The sequence below is a fragment of the Anarhichas minor genome, unplaced genomic scaffold (assembly GCF_050575085.1).
Source record: "Anarhichas minor isolate MPS153535 unplaced genomic scaffold, ASM5057508v1 ptg000033l, whole genome shotgun sequence".
Taxonomy (NCBI): Eukaryota; Metazoa; Chordata; class Actinopteri; order Perciformes; family Anarhichadidae; genus Anarhichas; species Anarhichas minor.
In genome coordinates, this window is record NW_027466479.1 from 3,420,783 (window position 1) to 3,443,733 (window position 22,951).

General features: G+C 41.2%; 1 protein-coding gene across 4 annotated transcripts in view; it reads left to right on the plus strand.

Annotated features, from left to right (window-relative positions):
- Positions 1–5,483: 5,483 nt before the first annotated feature.
- Positions 5,484–22,951, plus strand: part of abcf1 (ATP-binding cassette, sub-family F (GCN20), member 1) — a 30,769-nt gene continuing 13,301 nt past the window's right edge. Inside the window, exons 1-11 of one of the 4 annotated variants that reach the window (XM_076105687.1) lie at positions 5,484–5,717; positions 6,701–6,750; positions 6,865–6,939; positions 10,121–10,235; positions 10,331–10,365; positions 10,445–10,534; positions 13,387–13,482; positions 13,572–13,667; positions 17,349–17,525; positions 18,515–18,637; positions 18,829–18,929. In XM_076105687.1, coding sequence (XP_075961802.1) covers positions 5,657–5,717; positions 6,701–6,750; positions 6,865–6,939; positions 10,121–10,235; positions 10,331–10,365; positions 10,445–10,534; positions 13,387–13,482; positions 13,572–13,667; positions 17,349–17,525; positions 18,515–18,637; positions 18,829–18,929 — 1,019 coding nt within the window. In that variant the 5' untranslated portion in view covers positions 5,484–5,656. The remainder of the gene's footprint in view (positions 5,718–6,700; positions 6,751–6,864; positions 6,940–10,120; positions 10,236–10,330; positions 10,366–10,444; positions 10,535–13,386; positions 13,483–13,571; positions 13,668–17,348; positions 17,526–18,514; positions 18,638–18,828; positions 18,930–22,951) is intronic. The other 3 variants (XM_076105688.1, XM_076105689.1, XM_076105690.1) reach the window with 3 other exon arrangements.

The window sequence follows — 22,951 nt, forward strand, 5'->3', positions numbered from 1 at the left end:
TTTTTGAAAACTTTTGGAGAGACCCGAGTGGATCTACAACTCAACGAACATGTTCGCAGGAGGACCTCCGGCTGGAACTGAACTGAACCGATGTTCTGTACAACCGCGTCATTACACTCTTCATTAACAAAGAAAGGAGGATGGACTTTGTCTTTAAGTGAACAGCAGCTTTGGTAAATGAAGTGCTTTTGTGTTTTTACATCTGCAGTAGCGTTACTACTGTGTTCATGTGTCTATGGTGTCGTTTTTATAATACGGTTGATGTTGTTCCCTCTGATGTGAATAATATTTGAATGGCTCGTGCACTTCAGTGTGCGGTGGAATACGTGTTTTAGCACCACAGTGTTGCTGGATTGATTTGTTGCTTTGTTGTCATATAAATATATGTGACTGGTTCTTGTGAGTTTGTTCTTGTCATTGTGTGAATTACATTGATTCTGGCTTGTCCGTTAATGACTAAGCATCCCGTCATCGCGGGGTTAGGGCATTTGATTCTCTGTTTGGGGTTTTGTTTTGTTTTACAAAGCAAGAATTATGGTCTGGAGAAATGGGGATTGTGTGGCGATTGCTTTATCCCTGTTTGAATCGGTAGGGAACAGCTAAACGCTGCGGGGAGAGTGTCGCGTATTTTCCGCTATTGTTTTCCGCTAAGCTAGTTTAGCGTCGCGTGTAGAATGTTTTTCTTCCGGGGTGGGCGTGTCAGACAGCATGTTGCCAGTTTGAGCAAAGTCCACCGAAAACATTATATTTCCCACAATTTAAGCTTCTGCATTTTCCAAACGCACTAGTATTATTCAAACGTATTGTTCGGTTTGTAAGCCTCGTACCGAACGGTTTAATACGAATACGTGTATTGTTACACCCCTAGAAACAAATAATAACCGTAGCTGTGGCGTCATAATGAGATTATTAGGAGGTGGAACTGTAGTCGGACAGCACTGAAGGCCCAGGTATAAAATGCACGGCCCTCCACTGGAAAACATAAATGTGAGAGCGCCCTCCTTCGTTTTGTGGGATGGTTTAAGGCTTTGACATTCCTTACAAACATAACATGGCAGCTAGTTGTTGTACTTGTTAAATGGGGTGTGGGGATACTCACAAGCTTACCCTGGGAAATGAGGCTATGTGGCTGCGAGTCGCTGAGAGGAAGTCTCTGACTGTTGTTTGTGCATATGCGTTTGGAGTACCCGGCCTTCTTAGGCTACATCCACACTACGTTTTCGTTTTTAAAACAAAAGCGATCTCCGTCCACACGGCGTTTCAGCATCGTTTTAGAAATGATCTCCGTCCAGAATAAAACACCTGAAAACGAATATCACGTGACTCTTCACGTACACTGTGCATGGGGGTGGGTGCCGATGTAAACGTTGCTTTGTTAAAAAAAATACGACAGAGTAATAAAGTAGTCTTTAATAATGAACGGTCATGTTTGATACTTAAAATCTTCTCTAAAATCTTCCTCTATGAACTCAAACAGACACAGTTTGTGGAAAGTTTTAGAAGTTTTATTTTTCAGACTTAGTTACAGCGCTGTGGGTCTTGCTCTATCTCTCTCTCTCACATCAAATTTACTTTAAAATCAACACTTACACATAAAGGTTTACTAGATTATGGGTCCATAAATGTGGTCAACACACATCTCTCACGCGTTCCATCATTTTCATTGTTTCTGTTCTCACTCGTAGCTCTGCTGGTGTCTGAAGTCTCTGTCTACTGGAGAGCAATCCATGTTTTGTTCCTTTATAGTTTATGTGCGGACTTCACAATAGTTGTGCAGGACAAAATTAAGCAAAATAGCATTAATAAGAAAAGGAAAGTCCTCCGTTTTGTGTCCATCACCCTCCCTAAAGCCGCTAACCGTGACTTCAGACGTCCGCTCCGTAGGTCTGATGACGCCGCTGGTCACGCCGCTCACTAATCGCTCCAATAACAGCTGCTTCCTCCGTAATAATGCAGACTTTAACTGGACAACAGCTGCTAGTAAAGACAACAAGGTCAGCAACAGCTGTAATCAGTTGTCCATGTTAAATTAACCTGGTAGTCGATCGGTAATCAATGTTGTTGTTTGTGATCTTCCGGGAAAGGGTCACGTGATAGGGGTGTGACCAATCAGGGAAGGACACGTCGTGACTGCTAAGAACCAATCAAGTACCGAACGCGGGTGTGGGCGTCATCGTTTCCAAACTTATCCGTTTTCGACCGTCCACACGACAAAGCAACTCCGGAGTTTTCGAACTCATCCGTCCTCGGGAGCGTTTTCAAACTCCTCCGTTTTCGGCGCTCGAAAACGTAGCAAAACATATGCGTTTTCAAATGGAAGTTGTAGTAGTGTGGACATGGCCTTAGAGTTTGTGGTTGGTGTCCTGGAAAGGGTGCTGACTGGGGACTTCTACGCTAATGTGGGTAACAATGGAGAAACCTGGAGGATTGAGAGGAACGACCTGCCTGGTCTGAAACCAAGTGGTGCTTTATTGTTGGACTTCTGTGCTAGTCATGGATTGGCTATAACAACCACCACATTCAAGCATAGGGCAGTTAAGAAGTATTGCAAATCACATAACGTGATGCAGCTCAGCTAATCAAATATGGGTATTCTGACAAGTTTCCTGACTCGAGCGAGGTTTACACACACACCGTGACACACGGGGCTGAGACGAGGAAATAGAAAGAAGAGCAGGGAAATTGCGCTAATCGAAGAAGTTATCTCACATGACGTTCTCCAAAAAGAGAAACGTGTTCAGAGAGAATATAATTTATAAGCAAGAATGAACAGAATCTTATATGTTAATTATTCCCACAGGCAGTTAAATCCTCTACCCCTGTCAAGCGCTTTTCCCTGCAGGTGGCTGATCATGATTTTCAGACCCCCGCCCTCTGTAAACTATCAATGGATAAATCCAAAAAAAGAAAAGTCACGGAGGAAAATAGAGAGTTTAACTCTGCGTGGACGTCTTCATTTGCTTTCACTGCCAACGATGCTGGCTTACCTGTATGCTTCCACAACAAGCACACAGCATTTGCTGAAAAGTGTCACGCTGGAGATGAGCGAAAAAGAGCGAATTCTCAGCTGCTGCAGCAAACTCTCCTCTTCATAAGAGTTTGATATTGTTATATCAGGTAAAATTGCAAAAAAATGTCAAGAATTGTCTTTATTCTTGTTCTATATTTTCATAAATACAACAAACTATAGTTTTTGTATATATAATATAACTATATATACAACTTTATAAGCTGTGATATCAAATAGCTTTTGCGGCTCCAGACAAATTTTATTTGGTGGAAAATAGAGCAAAATGGCTCTTTGGATCGTAAAGTTTGCAGACCCCTGCCCTAGACCAAAGTTCTATTATCGACTTTTTGGTCGCATCATCATGTCTGTGGCCTTATGTCTTGGACACTCAGGTGAAGAGAGGAGCAGCGCTGTCAACTGATCACCACCTGGTGGTGAGTTGGATCAGATGCGTATGTGGTGGTGGTGAGCTGGGAATGTCTGGCTGAGGCCCGTGTCTGTGAGGTCTTCAACTCTAACCTCCAGAAGAATTTTTCATTCGTCCTGGGGGTGACTGTGGAAAACTGGTGGACACCAGTGGTGAAAGCTGAAGAAGGAGGCCTTTTGGGCTTGGGTGGCCCAGGGGTCTCTGGAAATTGCAGACAGGTACCGGTTGGCCAGAAGAGCTGCAGCTGTGGCAGTTGCCAAAGAAAAAAGCCCAGGTTTGGGAGGAGTTTGGGGAGACTATGGAGAGGGACATTCGTTTGGCCTCACTCGGCAGATTTGTAAAGCTTTCCAGTGCAATGACTTACTGCCTTTCAGGAGGTCAGACAGCTGATTTTATAGAACTAAATCCAGCTCTCCAGGACATTCATCCCTCCATTCAAAAGTGATAGTGCATGTCTGCACTAATAACATCATGGATAACAGGTTGCTATACTGTTTACCAGAAACGTATAATGAGTTTTGTTCCCTACAATTATCCAAATTTGATGGCAATGGTGGACCGTGGAGCTTCACAATAGTCTCTGGAAGTGGGCAGAAAATACTAGCAGCGCCATAGAGTTACAGGTTACAGTAGAGAGTGCTGGAAATAAGGGGATGGGGTACGCTCATGTGCTCTTTGAGCTCGGCCTGACAGAACTTTTTGGGTACGTTCTTGCGCCAGCTAGTAAGCATTTCAACAAGTGCACATCCGATTTTACTAAGCATGTGGTGTAATCAGATAATATGATTCATAACATCCCCACATTGAACTGTACTTGTTTAATGCTTCAAATCTAACCTTTTTTTGCTTCACGTGACACTGAGGCGTTATAATGATCCCACTGCTTTTCTTGGCAAGACCCACCCAATATAGCTTTCAAGTGCTAGGATTGGCAGGGGGTCCTTGGTCCTTGTTCGCCGATCTCTCCGCAACCTGTTAAATGTTTTCATGTTCAAGTTCTCTGAACTTGATATGGTCAAAGTCTCTGAACATATCAGGAACAGACGAGTCAATGTTCATTCAGGCAGGTCGTCTTTTGAAATCAAAACCCCCCAAAAATGAAATTGCCATGATTTCTTTGTCACAAAAAAAACAAAAAGACCTAAATCTCCCATTTAGCATGGGAAAATTATTGAAAACACTGAATAATATTGAAGACCGCAAAAAATTATATTCCATAATGTTGAAAAATGTAAGTTATTTAATAAAGTATGGGAAGAAGGCAGATCCCATTGAATGTCCCATGGAAGTGAAAACTATTCTGATAACTAAACCTATAAATAGAGTGGTGTTTTGTTATGTTGAAAAAGCATGACATGTTGTGGAGAGAGGGGTTGCTGATCAATTACACTAATGGGAGTCAGAGGGAAAATGTTCAACTGGGTTATGGAAGAGGGCACTTTTGCTGAACGTAATCTATACAGTCTATGGACGAAATCAGACTCGGGCTTTTAAAGTGTGTTTTGGTGCTGTGAGAACTTTGCCAGTGTGTGCACTTCAAGTTGAGGTATAGAAAATGCAGCTGTGTTGTCGAAAACTACAGTTTGTCAACAGCCGATCAGATCATTTGTAGGGCATGGAGACATTAACAAATCTCCCCTTGTGGGATGAATAAAGTATCTATCCATCCATCCATCCATCCATCCATATATATATATATATATATATATATATATATATATATATCTTCAACCCCCAAAAAGTGCTTCACACAGAAAACAAGTTAGACTGGACAGGAGATGCAAGAGATTTAGGAGTAGGCTACATGAGTATTCTTTTGTAACTTTGCTACAATTCCTGTGTGATTACTAGAAACGTTGTTTGCAGGGTCGATCTGGGAACAAAATTGGGCCCTGTCAATGTCAGTCTGTACCGACGGATTAGGCTTTACAGGAAATGACTGTAAGAGCAAACTATCTCCAGAAGATGGCAGTAATGCAACACTGGCGTGAGCTTCAGATTGTCCCATTCCTCCATCCTAGAGGTGGTGGTATCTCCCCTCGACCGGTTTGTCATCCGAGCAAACTGCCAGACGAAGCAGAACAAAACTTTGTTGATGACCCGGCATGTGCCTGCCGACGTTGGGCCGCATGACGTGTGAGGCTATTCATTCTACTGGATAGAAAAAGGACATCGTTTAAACTACGTTATTTTCAGGAAGTCGAAGTTAGAGTAACATAATGCCCAAGAAGATGAAAGAAGAAGCGGTGTGGGTGGACGATGAAGTCGCCCCGGCAGCTGGTGAGATTAGGTTAACGTTTAGTGAGAAGCTAGCCAGCAGGCTAACTAGTGCCACCGCTAGGCTAGCGTGAATGCTAATCAAGCAGTAACGTTAGTCCAGATGAGGTGTCACAAATGCCGATCTCCGTTGAAAATCTTCAATTTTCACTCTGACTTGGTGATTGGAAACGGTGGATATCTGGTCATAAACCACTTCATTTCTTTCATGATCTAGAGCATCTTATGGTCGATTCAGATATAAAAGAGTTCATCTAGAGGGATTTATTGTAATACATTCCAATTTATAATTGAAGTCAATTGCTCAATAATTAGACAACGTTAAGCTAGACAGAGCTAACAAGTACATGTAATAATGAAATCGTTAAAATGGCCAAAGTGTTTTGATCGGCGAGCTAACAGTTGATTAGCATCTAATGCTAACGTGAATCTAAACAAATGGTGGATGTAATGTTAATTCTGTTTGGTCCAACATAACGACACATACACCGGGTTCATTTGGTCAGCAAATGCTACTATGTCAGCATTAATACATATCATATTATATAACTTTTAATAACTAACGCTAAGTGATAAACTAACGCTAAGTGTTTTGCATCTGTTAGGTGATGCAATACTCCTGTCGGCATTGACATGTGAAATATGTGAAATAAAGAGGCAGTTTACTCGTGACAGTACAGGACTCCAGTCATGACTTTGTTTTGATTTTCTTCATTACAGTAAACAGATAAAGTAAAACAGAAATGAAACAATGACTGAGGTTAAAAATGCTGACTCAGGTTAAAGGGGTTTGAGGATATTCACAGTGTAACGTTACAACCATGAACTCTTCATACAAGGTAAAGGAAAGGATGAAGTGTGTTGGTAAGCCTCCAAAACAGTTTATTTAGTTTATTTTCAGATACAGTTTGCTGGAGTCGCACCTGACACGCATAATGTCTGATAGTCCACTGATATTGTGAAATTAAAAATCTGTTTTCTTCCAGCAGATAAAACGGTGAAAAAGGGGAAGAAAGATAAAAAGGGAAAAAAAAGTGTGAGTACTCATTTGTAGTTTCTAAGTACAGTACTAAAAGGCTTCATAGCTGCAGTTTTATCTCTGTGGTGCAATACATCTCATTAGATTTGTTGTGTGAATGTTTTTCTCTAGTTCTTTGATGAACTCGCCACAGATGGCAAACCTGAAGTAGATGAGGTGGCTGTGAAAGACACACAAGGAAAACAGGTAATCGTGAGTCTGAAAGTAGGTATTTAATGGACAAGGTGACTGATGGTACACTCTTAATAACAACTATGTATAGAATTTGCTGGCTAACGTGACTTTTTAGGCTTGCAGAATGTGAGAGATCCAGTTCTGTGCTATAGTGTAGCAACAAACCAGAGTTTGCTATTCAGCCTCCTTATTACTATAGCCCATTTCAGACATGCACTGCATTGTACATGTAGTTGTGCCGCTTTTTGTATTTTTTGGGATATTTTTTTACATTCTTCCGGATCAGTATCAGGACTGATCTGGGCCCTTTTTTTAAACGATAGATATCAGCTAAAATAAAGCTGATCAAAATGAGATTCTGTCTCTACTGTGGTTTGTTACCTCAGCCTGCTAGTGTTGCAGTGCTGCTCTCCTGTTCGATAGCCGACTCTGCAGCGCTTTCTTTTTTCTGTGTCTCAGTAGATATAGAAATCCAAAGTGTTCAATATAGAATTAATCAAAAAGCAATTATGAAATAATAATATGAACAAATTGTGTAAAATATGTAGACAAGTCAACAATTTGTGATATATATGAACAAATAAATTGGTGTGAGTGAGAAAAATGCCATGATGAAATAAAGGCATTTGAAAAAAAATCTATATGAAATCAAAATGAGCTCTTATAAAACATATATAAAATACGAAGAATGAAATTACTTAATGTTTTGAGTTTTAATAGTTTATTACATTATTTCATTCAATCTTTATGAAATCTTTATAGATAATTGAGAATAAGCTCTCATTTACAATATTGTCGGGAATATACACAAAATAGATGTGAAGATAGAGGTCATCAATGAAACAATTAAAATCATCTGCAGATTGGGGTGACATGTTTGGTTAACTATCTAAACTGACCAATGGATACTAAAGCATTGAGTTTTAAAGCATACTGTAGGACGAAGGTAGATTTTCCAAGTTCAGTGATAACTCTGGATGCATCAAGTGTAAGCCAATCATTTGAACGAGTTTGATAAGGTCTAGAGATTCAGACCAATAATGAAGTGATATAAGGTGGCAGATCACCATCAATGGCTTAATACGGAAAGAGATGACAGTGCATATCACGCTTCTCTGCAAGAGACCACCCAACCTTGTTGTACAAGATACAATGGTGAGTACCACACCAACTATCCCCAGGGAGGGCGGAGTGATATTCAGAATCTCAGGGTTTAAGAAAGGAGACAGCCATATGTCTATAGACCACGTCTCCATAATCAGAGACTGATTCAACAACTGTCTTTCTGCTAATCACTGGGAAGCTGGTTCTGTTCCTGTACAATAAGCCATATTTGTATGTTTACTGACATCTGTATCTGCATCTGTATGAAATTTAAATGTAAATTGCTGGTCAACAGAGAAGAGCATGGCTTTTGTTTTATTTGTATTAAGTGCAACATAAAAGGGATTAAAGGAGAGTTGCAGATTCTCAATGGCTCATTGCACAGAGCCAGCGATACAATAGACAACAGTGTCATCTGCATATAGCTTGACAGCCATTTAACGGTTCGACAATGATATTAATGGTAAATAAGACAGAACCCAGGATTGATCCCTGCAGTACACCTTTTGTAATGGGCAAGAACTCTGACTCTGCAGTCCCCGTTTTCACACGCATTGTTGGACAAATGGTTCTGAAACCAACTGCAAGCATTTCGATCAAAGCCAGAGCTTTATAGTCTTTGTAAAATAAAGGATGGTCAAATGTATCAGATGACAGATCTACAAATAGAGCGGCTCAGTGTTTTCTTTTGTCTAGATATAATATATCCATATCATTTACAGCTAATGTAGTGGATGAGATCGTGCTATGTTTTGGTTGTGGGCTTATAACAGTGTTCTGAGAGGAATGCTTTGATGCCAGGACTTTTGTATAGGCACGATGGCTTGGAGATTGGTCGAGAAATATCTAAGTCACTTCTATCAACACCTTTATGTAATGGAATACATGAGCAGTTTTCCGGGCACTGGGACCTATGCCTGTTGATAAAGAATGATTAAATCAATTGTTATTTTCTCAGTAATTCATGGAGCAGCTAACCTGAGAAAAAACGGATCCCTCATATCCTCACCTGTTGATTTTCTGGGGTCAACGGATTGCAATACTTCCAAGACAACGGCTGGAGGGGAAACAGAGAGGCATGCCTTACAGTGTGCACATTGTTGTGCACACATTGTTTACAGGGGGCCCTGTAGATTTGTTAGCAAATAAATGACCACCATTAGCAAAGTGTTTGTTAAAAGCTAGGCAAGGCTGTTTCTGTTCAGATATGAACAATCATTGAGGTTGACATGTAGATATAAGAGTAGTTGTTTTGTTTTTGTCAGTTTACTGCTTTCCAAAATTGTGTAGGATTTGAATAGCACGTAGTGATTAAGTCCTCGTAATGAATAGATCTGGCATTTGTCACAGAGGATGTGCATTTATCTCTCAGTTGTCTAAATGAAGACCAGTGGGATGATTCCCCAGAGTGTCTGTCAAAAGACCAGGCTCTGTTTCTTTCCATCAATAAAGCAGATAATTCAGTTGATCTAACTTTTATTCTAAGCTTTTTGAATGGCACATGTTTGTTCACAATTAAAACAAAGGTCTTGATGAAACAATTCCAGTGCCGTTTCAACATCCGTGATATTCGATATAAAGTGAATCTTGCAGTGCAAAAAGCCAGTTAAAAAAGCTTGGTCATTAAAATGTCATACATTTCTTTTGATTATGTAAGATTATTTTCTTTAACCAAGTACTTCTGATACAAGCTATAGGCCAATGATCACAAAATCAAAAGCAGCACAAACGAGAACTTTGTCACTTCTGTTGGAGAAAATTAAGTCAATTAGTGTGGACCTAACGTCCTTTTCCAGATTTGGCCTAGTGGGTTCAGTTTTCAGCTGAGAAAGTTTGAGGTTACTACTAATCTCCTTGTAATACGTAATGACGTCTAAATATTACTAAAACTCACAAATGATTGCTTCATTTATGTATGTTGCACTATTTATTCATATGACTACAGTATCACCATCCCTTTATTTAATGATGAGCACTTTGAGGCTCCATAAATGGAAAGTTTTTGTGTTTATTCTATTTCTGTCCTTTGGTGTTTCCACTGAATTTTCAAATTGATATTTCAATTTCAAACTCCTCTTTTCAATCTCAGAAAAAGAAAAAAGACCGTCGGAAAGGAAAAAGTGGCGATGCAGATGATGATGAGGATGTCATGCTGAAGCTGAAAAAGCTTTCAGTCCAAGCAAGTGACGAGGAAGATGAGCCAGGTATGATGTTTCAAGAACGATGCTTGCAATGAAATTGTTCGTATCCTCACACTTGTACATTCATAGTTCAATGCTCTTGCCTTTCCTTCCAACAGTCATCGCCCGCAGTAAAGGGAACAAGAAGAATAAGGTTTGTCTTAAGTCTGCATTAACACACTGTCCTGACTCTGAACAAGTTGGCAGTGTAAAGCATCTCTGGTGTCCTTCAGGTCGGAAACATCTTTGCTGCTCTCAGCCAGGGCCAGAGTGATGAGGGTGAGGACAGTAATTTGGATGAAGGAGATACACCAGCAAAAAAGGTACAGTCCTTTCTTTGGCTTAAAATGACCACAAACAAATGCAGCTTACGTGTGTGACGCTACCTTTTAGAGCCGCTACCTGGAGCTGGAGTCCCCAAAAGGCTCAAGTATGAAAGATCTAAAATGCCGACATGAAAATAAATCAAATTAAGAGATCAATTGAAATACAGTGAACATAGTTCTCTGTATTTCCTTTTTATGTGTGCGTTTACCATGTAATAATGGAAAACATGTTAAAACTACAAAGTTAAGCATTTTGTCTTTAATAACTGAATAAAAAGTTTTTCATTCCAACTTGAATTTTCCATGCCACATCAAGCAAAGAATATTCGTAGTGTGTGTCGTTACAACCGAACTCTCCTTCCCCGGAGTCAACGAGCAATAAGCGGTTCTTAAACACTGCAAGCAGCGCTTCGGGCACGCCCACAGACAACCTGCAAGCTGCAATACAGGGTGCAACTTGAAATCAAGTCACAACAGAAAAGAGTAGTGTGTTACATCTCATTGTGGTCCAGCTAGAGTACTATCAGAAGTTTTCATAAGGGTCCGTGTACCCTCCAAAGCTGGGTTTAACTTGTTTTATAACATCATAAACAACTTATGCAATGCATTATTTAGTTTCAACATTTGAATCATTATTTGATTTATTATTCTACAGTTTCTTCTGCACATCAACAGGCTGGACGCTGACACACTGAGAAGAGTTCACTCATCTTTATGAAAATTTGTGAATAACTTCAAACATGCGCTCCGCTTCTCTTAGGACTGCCTGTATATCTAAATGTACATGTATACTGTATGTCTGTGTGTGTGTGTGGGGGTGTGTATGTGTATATATATATATACAGTATATATGTGTGTGTGTATGTGTATATTTATATACGTGTGTGTGTGTGTGTATATATGTGTGTATGTATATACAGTTGTGTGAAAAAGTGTTTGCCCCCTTCCTGATTTCTTATTTTTTTGCATGTTTGTCACACTTAAATGTTTCAGATCATCAAACAAATTTAAATATTAGACAAAGATAACACAAGTAAACACAAAATGCAGTTTTTAAATTAAGGTTTTTATTATTAAGGGGGAAAACAAATCCAAACCTACATGGCCCTGTGTGAAAAAGTGATTGCCCCCCCCCCCCCCCCCCCCCTGTTAAAACATAAATTAACTGTGGTTTATCACATTTTTGGAAAGCTGAGTTCAATTTCTCTAGCCACACCCAGGCCTGATTACTGCCACACCTGTTCTCAATCAAGAAATCACTTAAATAGGACCTGCCTGACAAAGTGAGGTAGACCAAAAGATCCTGAAAAGCTAGACATCATGCTGCGATCCAAAGAAATTCAGGAACAAATGAGAAACAGTAATTGAGATCTATCAGTCTGGAAAAGGTTACAAAGCCATTTCTAAAGCTTTGGGACTCCAGCGAACCACAGTGAGAGCCATTATCCACAAATGGCGAAAACATGGAACAGTGGTGAACCTCCCCAGGAGTGGCCGGCCGACCAAAATTACCCCAAGAGCGCAGCGACGACTCATCCAAGAGGTCACAAAAGACCCCAGAACAACATCCAAAGAACTGCAGGCCTCACTTGCCTCAATTAAGGTCAGTGTTCATGACTCCACCATAAGAAAGAGACTGGGCAAAAATGGCCTGCATGGCAGAGTTCCAAGACGAAAACCACTGCTGAGCAAAAAGAACATAAAGGCTCGTCTCAGTTTTGCCAGAAAACATCTTGATGATCCCTAAGACTTTTGGGAAAATACTCTGTGGACTGACGAGACAAAAGTTTAACTTTTTGGAAGGTGTATGTCCCATTACATCTGGCGTAAAAGTAACACGGCATTTCAGAAAAGGAACATCATACCAACAGTAAAATATGGTGGTGGTTTTGCTGCTTCAGGACCTGGAAGACTTGCTGTGGTAAATGGAACCATGAATTCTGCTGTCTACCAAAAAATCCTGAAGGAGAATGTCCGGCCATCTGTTCGTGACCTCAAGCTGAAGCGCACTTGGGTTCTGCAGCAGGACAATGATCCAAAACACACCAGCAAGTCCACCTCTGAATGGCTTAAGAAAAACAAAATGAAGACTTTGGAGTGGCCTAGTCAAAGTCCCGACCTGAATCCGATTGAGATGCTGTGGCATGACCTTAAAAAGGCGGTTCATGCTCGAAAACCCTCCAATGTGGCTGAATTACAACAATTCTGCAAAGATGAGTGGGCCAAAATTCCTCTACAGCGCTGTAAAAGACTCATTGCCAGTTATCACAAACGCTTGATTGCAGTTGTTGCTGCTAAGGGTGGCCCAACCAGTTATTAGGTTTAGGGGGCAATCACTTTTTCACACAGGGCCATGTAGGTTTGGATTTTTTTTTTCCCCTTAATAATAAAAACCTTCATATAAAAACTGCATTTTGTGTTTACTTGTGTTATCTTTGTCTAATATTTAAATTTGTTTGATGATCTGAAACATTTAAGTGTGACAAACATGCAAAAAAATAAGAAATCAAGAAGGGGGCAAACACTTTTTCACACAACTGTATATATACGTGTGTATACAGTATGTATACGTGTATGTGTGTGTATATACTCTGGGAAAGTGAGGCTTGAGCAGAGTATTTAGTTGTTTGCAATGTGTAACTCCCCAGTAGATGCCACTAAATCTTACACGCTGTTCCTTTAAGATGTGTCGATCTTGCTCTAGACACCATTATACCATTATATATAGTTTTTAGTCACTAGAAAATGATGAGGACAAGAAGCCAACACAAGGCTTCCTTCTTTTCATTGTTATCTCATTTGTAGCCTCCTCCAGGTAATCATGATGTGCTTTAACTCTGTCCATGCAGAGAGGGAAACCTGCTGAACGATCACACAGTAAGGATGAAGATGATGAGGAGGAGGAGGATGACGACGACGACAGTGACGCGGGTGACATGATGAAGGTAAGTTTGTCCTCCACAAAGCTGTCTCTTCTCCTGTCCTGCTGTGAATCGGTGTGGCAGCCCTTCTCTTTTCTGTCTGTGTCTCTCAGAGTGCTGAGGATGTCATCGCAGAGCAGGCCAAGCAGCAGGAAGACGACCCGTTTGCTAACATGAGTAAAAAGGAAAAGAAGAAGAAAAAGAAACAGGTAATCATTATATATGCTGTTATGATGCTTTAATTATATAAACCTCCTCTTGTTTATTTTAAATGTTAAAGTCATGAACTGCTGCTCAACCAGTAGGAAGAGTTGTGTAATGTAGAGGTTCCTAGACGCGGCCAGGTCGCTGTATTCCTAAAACAGCCAACAGTCAAATTGACCCCCTATTCGAGAGCATTGATTTTACACGGTTCCTTTAATTATCATTCTACTATACAGGGTTGTACAACAAAATGCTATAGTTATAGTCCCTTCAATAAAATCATAGTGAACTATAGAACTTAAGGGAAAGCTTCAATCACACATCGGATCTCAATTAACTAAATATTCATGTTGAAAATCTCTATTGATATCATCTTCGTTTCTATTCGTCAAGAACAAAATTACGTAGGAACGGTCAATGGAAACCAAAATCCTTAGCCCATTAAAAATCACACCAAAAATCAAAGTTAAATGTCGAAATCATAGCTGATCCAACTTTCATCTCATAATGTGGCTCAGTAGTGTGTTTGGCTCCCAATTGCCTGTGTGCAATCCCGACAACGTCTGGGCATGCTCCCGATGAGACGGCAGGTGGTGTCCTGGGGGATCTCCTCCCAGACCTGGATCAGGTGATCAGTGAGCTCCTATACAGTCTGTGGTGCTACTTTGCGGCGTCGGATGCACCGATATATGACGTCCCAGAGGTTCTGGGGAACGTGAAGGCCAGTCAATGGCATCAATACCTTCGTCATCCAGGAACTGTCTACACACTGACCACATGAGGCCGGACATTGTCTTGCACCAGGAGGAACACAGCCTAAGGTCTGACAATGGGTCTGAGGATTTCATCTCGGTAGCTAACAGCAGTTAGTGCACCGTTGGCTAGCACATGGAGGTTTGTGCGACCCTCCAAGGATATGCCTCCCCAGACCATCACTGACTCGCCGCCAAACTGCTCATGCTGGATGATGTTGCAGGCAGCATAACGTTCGTTACGTCGTCTCCAGACTCTCTCACGTCTGTCATATGAGCCTTATTGTGAACCTGCTCTCATCTGGGAAGACTACGAGGCACCAATGGAGGACCTGCCAATTTTGATGTTCTCTGGCAAATGCCAATAGAGCTGCACCTGTGCTGAGCTGTGAGACAGGCCCTCATTCCACCCTCATGGAGTCTGTTTCTGACAGTCTGGTCAGTAATATGCACACGAGTAGCCCGCTGGAGGTCATGTTGTAGGGCTCTGGTAGTACTCCTCCTCACACAAAGGAGCAGATACCGGTCCTGCTGCTGGGTTGTTGCCCTTCTTCGCTGTTGCCAGCTCTCCTCGTGTAATAGCCAAACTCCTGGTATCTCCTCCAGGCTCTTGAGACGGTGCTGGGAGACACAGCAAATCTTCTTGCGATGGCTCATATGAATGTGCCATCCTGGAGGAGCTGGACTGCAACCTGGATGGACTGCAGGTACCACCTCATGCTACCAGTAGTGACAAAAACACTTGCAAAATGCAAAACTAGAGAAAAATCAGTCTAAAGGATAAAGAGAGAGAACCATTATCTTTTTGGGGGTTGTCTTGCTGTTGCCTCTCCTGTCCACCTGTTGTCGCTTTCATTTGCACCACAGCTTTTGAAATTGATTCACAATAACTGGACGGATCGATATCCCAGAAGTTTAATTGACTTGGTGTTATACTGAGATGATTAGGTGTTCCCTTCATTTTTTTGAGCAGTATAGATTTGAACAGAAGATATAGAAGAACTAAATCAAAACAACACAGGGATCATAAAATGTTGGAGGATAAAAGAATGTAATTCTTTTTTTTTAATGCGTACATTTTTGTACCTTCAATGTAATGAGAGTAGGGAAACTGTCTGTCTAGAGTGAACCAACCAAGAGAACAAATCGTGCTTTCTTTCATGAAGATGATCTCATAATTGTGCATTCACATTGCAGACAATGATTTTATTTTTCCAATTTAGCTTGAACTGAATATGAAAGAACAGTCTTTAGTATTCTGAATGGCTAATATACTTAATCAAGCTTTATCTTTTATGTAGAAATCCTAAATAGATTCAGTATTATGGTCTATGGGCAGACACAGGAGAGAAACACACTTATGAATATATTCATACATGAATATATTCATGTTAATGACATGAATTGAGTCACTTCCTGTTTTGCCATTTTTCCGGGTTTGATTTGATGAGCAGGAGAGGTTGACGAGCCTTGCTAGCTGTAAGTGAGGAATTGTTAATGTCTTCAGCAGAACTCTTGATGGACTCGTTGCCATTGTCGTTTCTTCTCATCACAAGGTAACCTTATGGGCAATAACTTTATGATGGTAATCAGAGAACTGACCTGAACTCATGAAGAACAAATCTCCTTTCTCTGACAGCATTACTTAACCTGATCAAGACATTATGATTATTTTATTTATTTACTGAAAGGACAATCCTGTGAAGGCATGAGGTGATCTGACAACAAGTGGTGTTAATATATGTTGACTGATCATTCTGGGTTAGATGTGGTGAACATGTGATGTTAACGCTTCTCGTTCACGTGTTTATTTCACACATGGTAACGTTAGAAAATGTTACCTTTGTCTCTTGGTAACGTTAGAAAATGTTGCTGGTTATAAATTATTTGTTTGGCTAACAGATCAATACTGGTGAGAGCTAGCAATCAGCATTAACTTAGAACTCAGCTAGTCCGTTACCTGCTAGCTAACGGTAAAGTTTCTTAGTATACTAACGTTTTGTAGTTTTAGTTGACCCCTATGTAAAAAATCCATCCTCGTGAAAGTGGTACCAGTCTCTCTGGTCTCTTGGGTCTTCTTGGTGAAGCTAGTTGGTGCTGAACAACTGACGACCAGTAGCTGTCCAATAGTGATGCCTGTAAACAATACCCAGCTAAGATGAGTTATGACCTAGTGTCACCTCTTCTGTTTTACATCTATGCGAGTAGCAATCAGACAGCTTTCCCCTCTATTCAACATACTAAACAATTACAAAATATGAATACCCAACAATAATGATGATGATGATAGAACAATATAAAGTAATAACCTTTCACTGATCACAGAGGAGCCATGTGGTGGAGCTTGCAGCCACTCTGTCTGTGTGGTTGCAACAGGCCCCGGTCTCTGGCTACCTCTTCATGTCCATGGAGATGACCATATGCTGCTGTTGCGTGCTGAGGGTGTTTGTTTTGGGCTTACATTGATATACGGACAGCAGCATTGTGTCATGTTTCAGCACCGTCGTACTGAACAGCTCTGTTCTCCTTGGCACAGAAGGTGGGAGCTCCGGTTTGGGTAGTTAGGAAGGGCTCCACCAGCTTCAGCACCACATTCACTCCGCTGCTGTCATCTTTTTCCAGGCATGGGAAGCCGTCCTCCATGTTCCTACTGTCAACATCAGCAGCCTGCCAAAACTTGATCCCAAACTTGTCGGCTTGTTTGTCATATACTGTATGAAGGGGCATCATGCTATTGTTGGGAACAGTTGCTCATCCACCGTTGTGTCTGACGCCTTCTTTTCCAACTTATCCCTCACTTCCCTTGTGTGTAGATTTGTTGGTGGTCAACTGGCAATGGTGGCTCTTCTTCTGATCAAAAAACCAGCTCCTCTGCAGAGTTATGATGAAAAACGCATTGCTCTGCTCAGAAATGTTCAATGTCTTTTTTTCCAGGAGTATGCACCCTCACGTTCAGAAGCAATGCCTTCAGCTCCACCAGAGACACATCAAAATTGGTTCTCCATTCTCCCGCTCTGTGCCCTCAGCCATGGTGCATTCATAAATGTGCTGCAACATTACATCTGTGAGGATGTTTTGCATTTTCGGCCTCCACCAGACTTGATTCCTCTGGTGAGAGCTCCGTAGCACACATCCAATAGAAGAAAGGAAAAGACTCTTTTAGGGTGGGTGGGTGTGCATTTGAGCTGTTGCGTCCAGATGCTCCACCTTCATCAGACAAAGTTTACAGATTTTCCTTATTAACAACATCAGGTCTCTGTTCTCAAATATTGCCAAATCTCATCACAAGTGAAATCTGATTCCCCCTACCTTGTGCTGCAACTCTGTTGCTGCTGCTCTATGGAGTGGAACATATTCGCTTTATAATTGTAGCATCAGCCAGCAACCCGTATTAAAAACACACTCAGTATTTTACTAATTATGGTTTTTTTTCTTCTGATGAACATGGGCGCTGATATGCAAACATTTACCTAATGATTCTTATTTCTATTGAAAAAAGCAAAATGACGGTGGGGGTGATGGGCAAGTAATGTGATCTGATATGCCAGCGTGTATAAAACTATCACCGGTTGCTGCGGAAACATTGGTATCACCGATTTCACTGTTGTCACTGGTGTCACCGGTATCGTCGATTTCACTGGTGTCACCGGTGTCACTGGTAACACATGTTACCAATCTTAGCTGTGGCATAACAACATACTTAGCAGGCTTATATCTGGATTAATATGGTAACTGAATTTTGAAAAAGCAGATTAATCAGCCCTATAAAAAAATAAGGGTCATCTAAATCTCACCTTTAATGTATATTATAATATTTAAAATGTACAATATAAAATGGAAACAAATATAAGGCCCATCTTCGAGGCATCCCACTTTGGCGTGTGCGTGTGTGTGTGCGCAGTGTATGGCAGTGTATGGCAGCCTCTGCCATCAGTGGATGAATGTGTGAGTGAATGCTGACATGTAGTGAACAGCTCGTTGAGTGGTCAGAAGACTAGACTAATTTCTGTTTAGTCTGCAGAAATAACCCTGATGATGTGAGCTGTAGGCTTATTTACTATTGTGTTCTCATTTCTGTGTGTTGGTCTGTTTGGTTACAGATGGAGTATGAGCGTCAGGTGGCCAGTATCCGTGCTCAGAATGCCTTGGAGGGAGATTTCTCCATTTCCCAGGCAGAGATATCCTCCAGACAGGCCATGCTAGAGAACGCCTCTGATATCAAGGTGGGAAACTTACTGACATGTGAAATTCAGATCTCTTGACATGTGACCCATGATGAAAGAATTTATCTAATTATTTATAAGAATATTGTGTTGAAGCTCTTTAGATGCTTTTAACAATGAAAACTAGTGTGGAAAATGTTGCATGTACAGCAGAACTATGTGTTGGTGAAGATTTGTTTTGCGCCCTTTAGCTGGAGAGGTTCAGCATCTCTGCTCATGGCAAGGAGCTTTTCGTCAACGCCGACCTTCTCATTGTGGCAGGAAGAAGATATGGTTTGGTTGGACCAAATGGGTGAGTATCTATTACTGTCTGTGGATACAGACACAAAGACGTCTACCGCTAATGATGTTACTCAGAGGATCAGCTGTTGGGTTAAATCCAGTACTGTGTAGTGTAGCAGTTAGCTCTCCTGCTGGCTAAAGAAAACGAGCTAACGTTAATTGAAGTGGCATTAAGTTACATTATGATGCGTGTAATCTCTATTTAGTAAAAATGACTGTCGGGTGAAGGTAAATTATAACATTATTATGATGTGTTCAAATGCAATCTTGTAAAATGTAGTTTCAGTGAGAAATTTGAATAAATCCAGTTGTTTGAAGGAGATGTTTTCACAGCAATATCAAATAGATATTAGAGATGAATTATGACCAGTTTAACTTCCTAACACGAGCTCTAAGAAGCTTATAATACATCATTAAAACTACTAATGACAAGAATAGTTTTTGATCATTTATGTCCTAATCATTTGAATTGTGTTTTTGTATGCAAATAACCACTATAGATGACAATAACAAGGTAAACAGACAACATTTAGAATCGTCGATAGTTTCACTGACTTCGGGACAGCTGAAATTATTTTTCGGGACGGGGTGAAAAAAGTTAGCAAGGAGCTTTGAAGCCTAGAATGTAATATGGCACGTAAATTAACTAAATGGGTTCAGTTTTGACAGATAATATATTCGTATGCTATTTAAGCAATAAGAATTATTGGAAATAATCGGTAGAAGTAGAGTAGTAAAATAGCTGACAGCTGTAGCCCTGCACTGGTTTCTAGGGCTCTCAATGTATTTACACACTCAGACATACAGGCAAAACAAAGACAACCAGCTGAAGAAGAATAAGCAAAGTTAAACCAGTGTTTTCACTGATTTAAAAAAAAAAAAAAAAAATCACAAAAGAAGAATAGTAGTACTGGATGTAGCTTCAGGTCTGTGAGTATGAGAATGGAGAGGAAGAGGGAGTGAGACGGTGCCTGGATGTAGGGCAGAGATGTGACCCCAGATTATCAGTTTATCAAAATGCAGGACATTTCATACACCAGATGTAAACAACGCAAACCTGCCGATGGGCAGCCAATCTGCACTGGACCTGTTCATAAGAGACAGCCGTCACACTGCCTGTCGATGTTAGTAGGACTTCATAGTACACACTTTACTAAACTCACACTCCGTCTCTCGCTTATCCACATGAGCGCTCACTCTCTCCCTCTCTCTGCAAAAGTTAACAAGAATTTGGCACAAAGTGTCTCCTTAAGTCGTTTATCAGCTTTCTTCACCAGGATGAAGATGTGTAAGGACCATATCAGCTTGTTTGTGATGATATGATTCCCATGAACTTAAAGCTGTTCTTCTAATTCTAAAATCAACAATCGTCTCCTTGGTTTTACTGACGTTGATCAGTAGGTTGTTTTCTGAGTACCACTCCTCTCTATAAATGTCATCATTGTTTGAAATCCGGCCGATGACTTTAGTGTCCTCTGCAAACCTCACAACAGAGTTCTCTTCATGTTTGAGGTAGCAGTCGTGGGTGTACAGTGTGAACAGGATGGGGCTGAGCACACAGCCATGGGGGGCTCTGGTGTTGAACACTAGAGTTGAGGAGGTGCTGGGGTCTGTTTGTGAGGAAGTCTAATAACCAGTAACAGAGTGAGGTTTAAAAATCAGTTTCATGGGGGAGATTGTATTGAAGGCTGAGCTGAACTCAACAAACGAACATTCTGATGTAGGTGTTGTTATTTTCAAGATGAGTGAGGGCTGAGTGGAGAGCAGTGGAGACAGCATCCTCTGTGGATCTGTTGGCTCTGTATGTAAACTGGTGAGGGTCCAGGCTGGCTGGGATGTTGGTTTTGATGTGCTGGAGAACCAGTTTCTCAAAGCACTTCATCAGAATGTCGTGTCATTTAGATTGGACACTGCAGATGTTTTAGGTACAGGAACAATGAAGCAGATGTGAACTCTCCTGTGACAGATATGATGAAAATACCGGTGATGACATCAGTTAGCTGGTTGGTACATGTTGTTAGTACACGACCAGGGATGTTATCAGGCCCAGCAGCTTTATTCATATTCACTCTTATCAGGGTTTTCCTCACGTCCTCTGAGGATACTGACAGTGAGCGGTCCTCTGAGGATACTGACAGTGGCCGGTCCTCTGAGGACACTGACAGTGAGCGGTCCTCTGAGGACACTGACAGTGAGCGGTCCTCTGAGGATACTGACAGTGGCCGGTCCTCTGAGGACACTGACAGTGAGCGGTCCTCTGAGGATACTGACAGTGAGCGGTCCTCTGAGGATACTGACAGTGAGCGGTCCTCTGAGGATACTGACAGTGAGCGGTCCTCTGAGGATACTGACAGTGAGCGGTCCTCTGAGGACACTGACAGTGAGCGGTCCTCTGAGGATACTGACAGTGAGCGGTCCTCTGAGGATACTGACAGTGAGCGGTCCTCTGAGGATACTGACAGTGAGCGGTCCTCTGAGGACACTGACAGTGAGTGGTCCTCTGAGGACACTTGCTGCATCTGAGTCTCCCACAGGCGCAGCTTGGCTTGGAAAGCTCTTACTGCATCATACATGTCTGTGATCACATGTCCCCGTCCCTGAAGCTGAAGGTTTATCAGTTGTATCGCATCAGTTATGATAAACATATGAAATTTTCTCGGGGGCAGGATATAATTGTACTGAGTTTGACATGTCTGATATATGCTGACAATTTAATGACAAGTCACTCAATGTGTTGATCCTTACTAGGCTTTTCATCTGGGTTAGTATGTTGTCCAGAGTCTGCATTTTTCCTTTTCAAATATTTCTCCATCGCTGTTCATCTTGTCACCCCAACCTCTCCTGCGCATCATTTAATTGTTTTAAATCTACTGCCACCCACTGGCATGGAAGAGTATTTATTACTTAGCCAGCCACTATATTGCAGGCTCAGACGCTCAACAATGGAAAATTATTTGCAGCAACTAAATATTTCTTTGGACCGTTTAAGTGAAATTGGACATTTTCCCATGACACACCTGAGGATCTCTCATGGCACACTACTCTAAGGATAGTGACAGTGAGCGGTCCTCTGAGGACACTGACAGTGAGCGGTCATCCATTCTCTCTGGTTGGGATTGATTTTATTTTGTCTTTGTAATCACCACATCAACACATTTGCTCATATATGATGTATATGATGTATATTCCTGTAGTGCATTTTTTTTAATTTGCATCTGGAAGAATGTAAACAGCAGCAACAAACACTGCTGAATTCTCTGGGCAGATATTATAGTCAACATCTTAGCATTAAAAATTCAACATCAAGGAAACATTGTCCATTGACTTTGACTATGTTTGAGCACCAAGCATCTTCGATGTGAACACACAGTCCGCCTCCCCTCTTCTTACCGGAGTCTTGCATTCTGTTGGTGTGGTATACAGTCAATAATCTGGGATGTTATGATGAAGCCATGTTTCTGTAAAGATTTTATCTTTATCGGTGATCTTATCCCTCTCTTCCTTATACGGTCACACCGCTTTAGATGGTGTTTGGTTGGGCCGGTCTGCCTGAGTGTTTGTAAGATGTTGTGAGCAGGCTTTTCCGTTGAGTGTATTTTTGTTATAAATGTAGCGAAGTCTATACAGCTTCTTGATGCGCCACCTTTGACATGAAGAAGATGTTTGCACAGTAATATAAAATAGATACTAGAGAGGGATTTGGGACTTTAACTTCTTCACACTTTTTTAAAAGTAACCACTGTATTTAATATATATTAATATATATTACCTTTTATTTAACTAGTAAGTCCATGTCGATGTGTCCTTGGGCAAGACACTTAACCCCAAAATTGTTCCCGTAGCTGTGCCTGCGGTGTATGAATGTTGCGTGAATGATGGATAGTCATGATGGGCAAGTGGTACCTTGCATGGTAGCCCCTGTCATCAGTGAATACTAGCTGCTATAACAAAAGAAAACCAACAAAAACATCTGTATCTGATGATTTGGCTCATCGGCAATCAATATTGGCGATTTCAAAGAACGTGATTGGG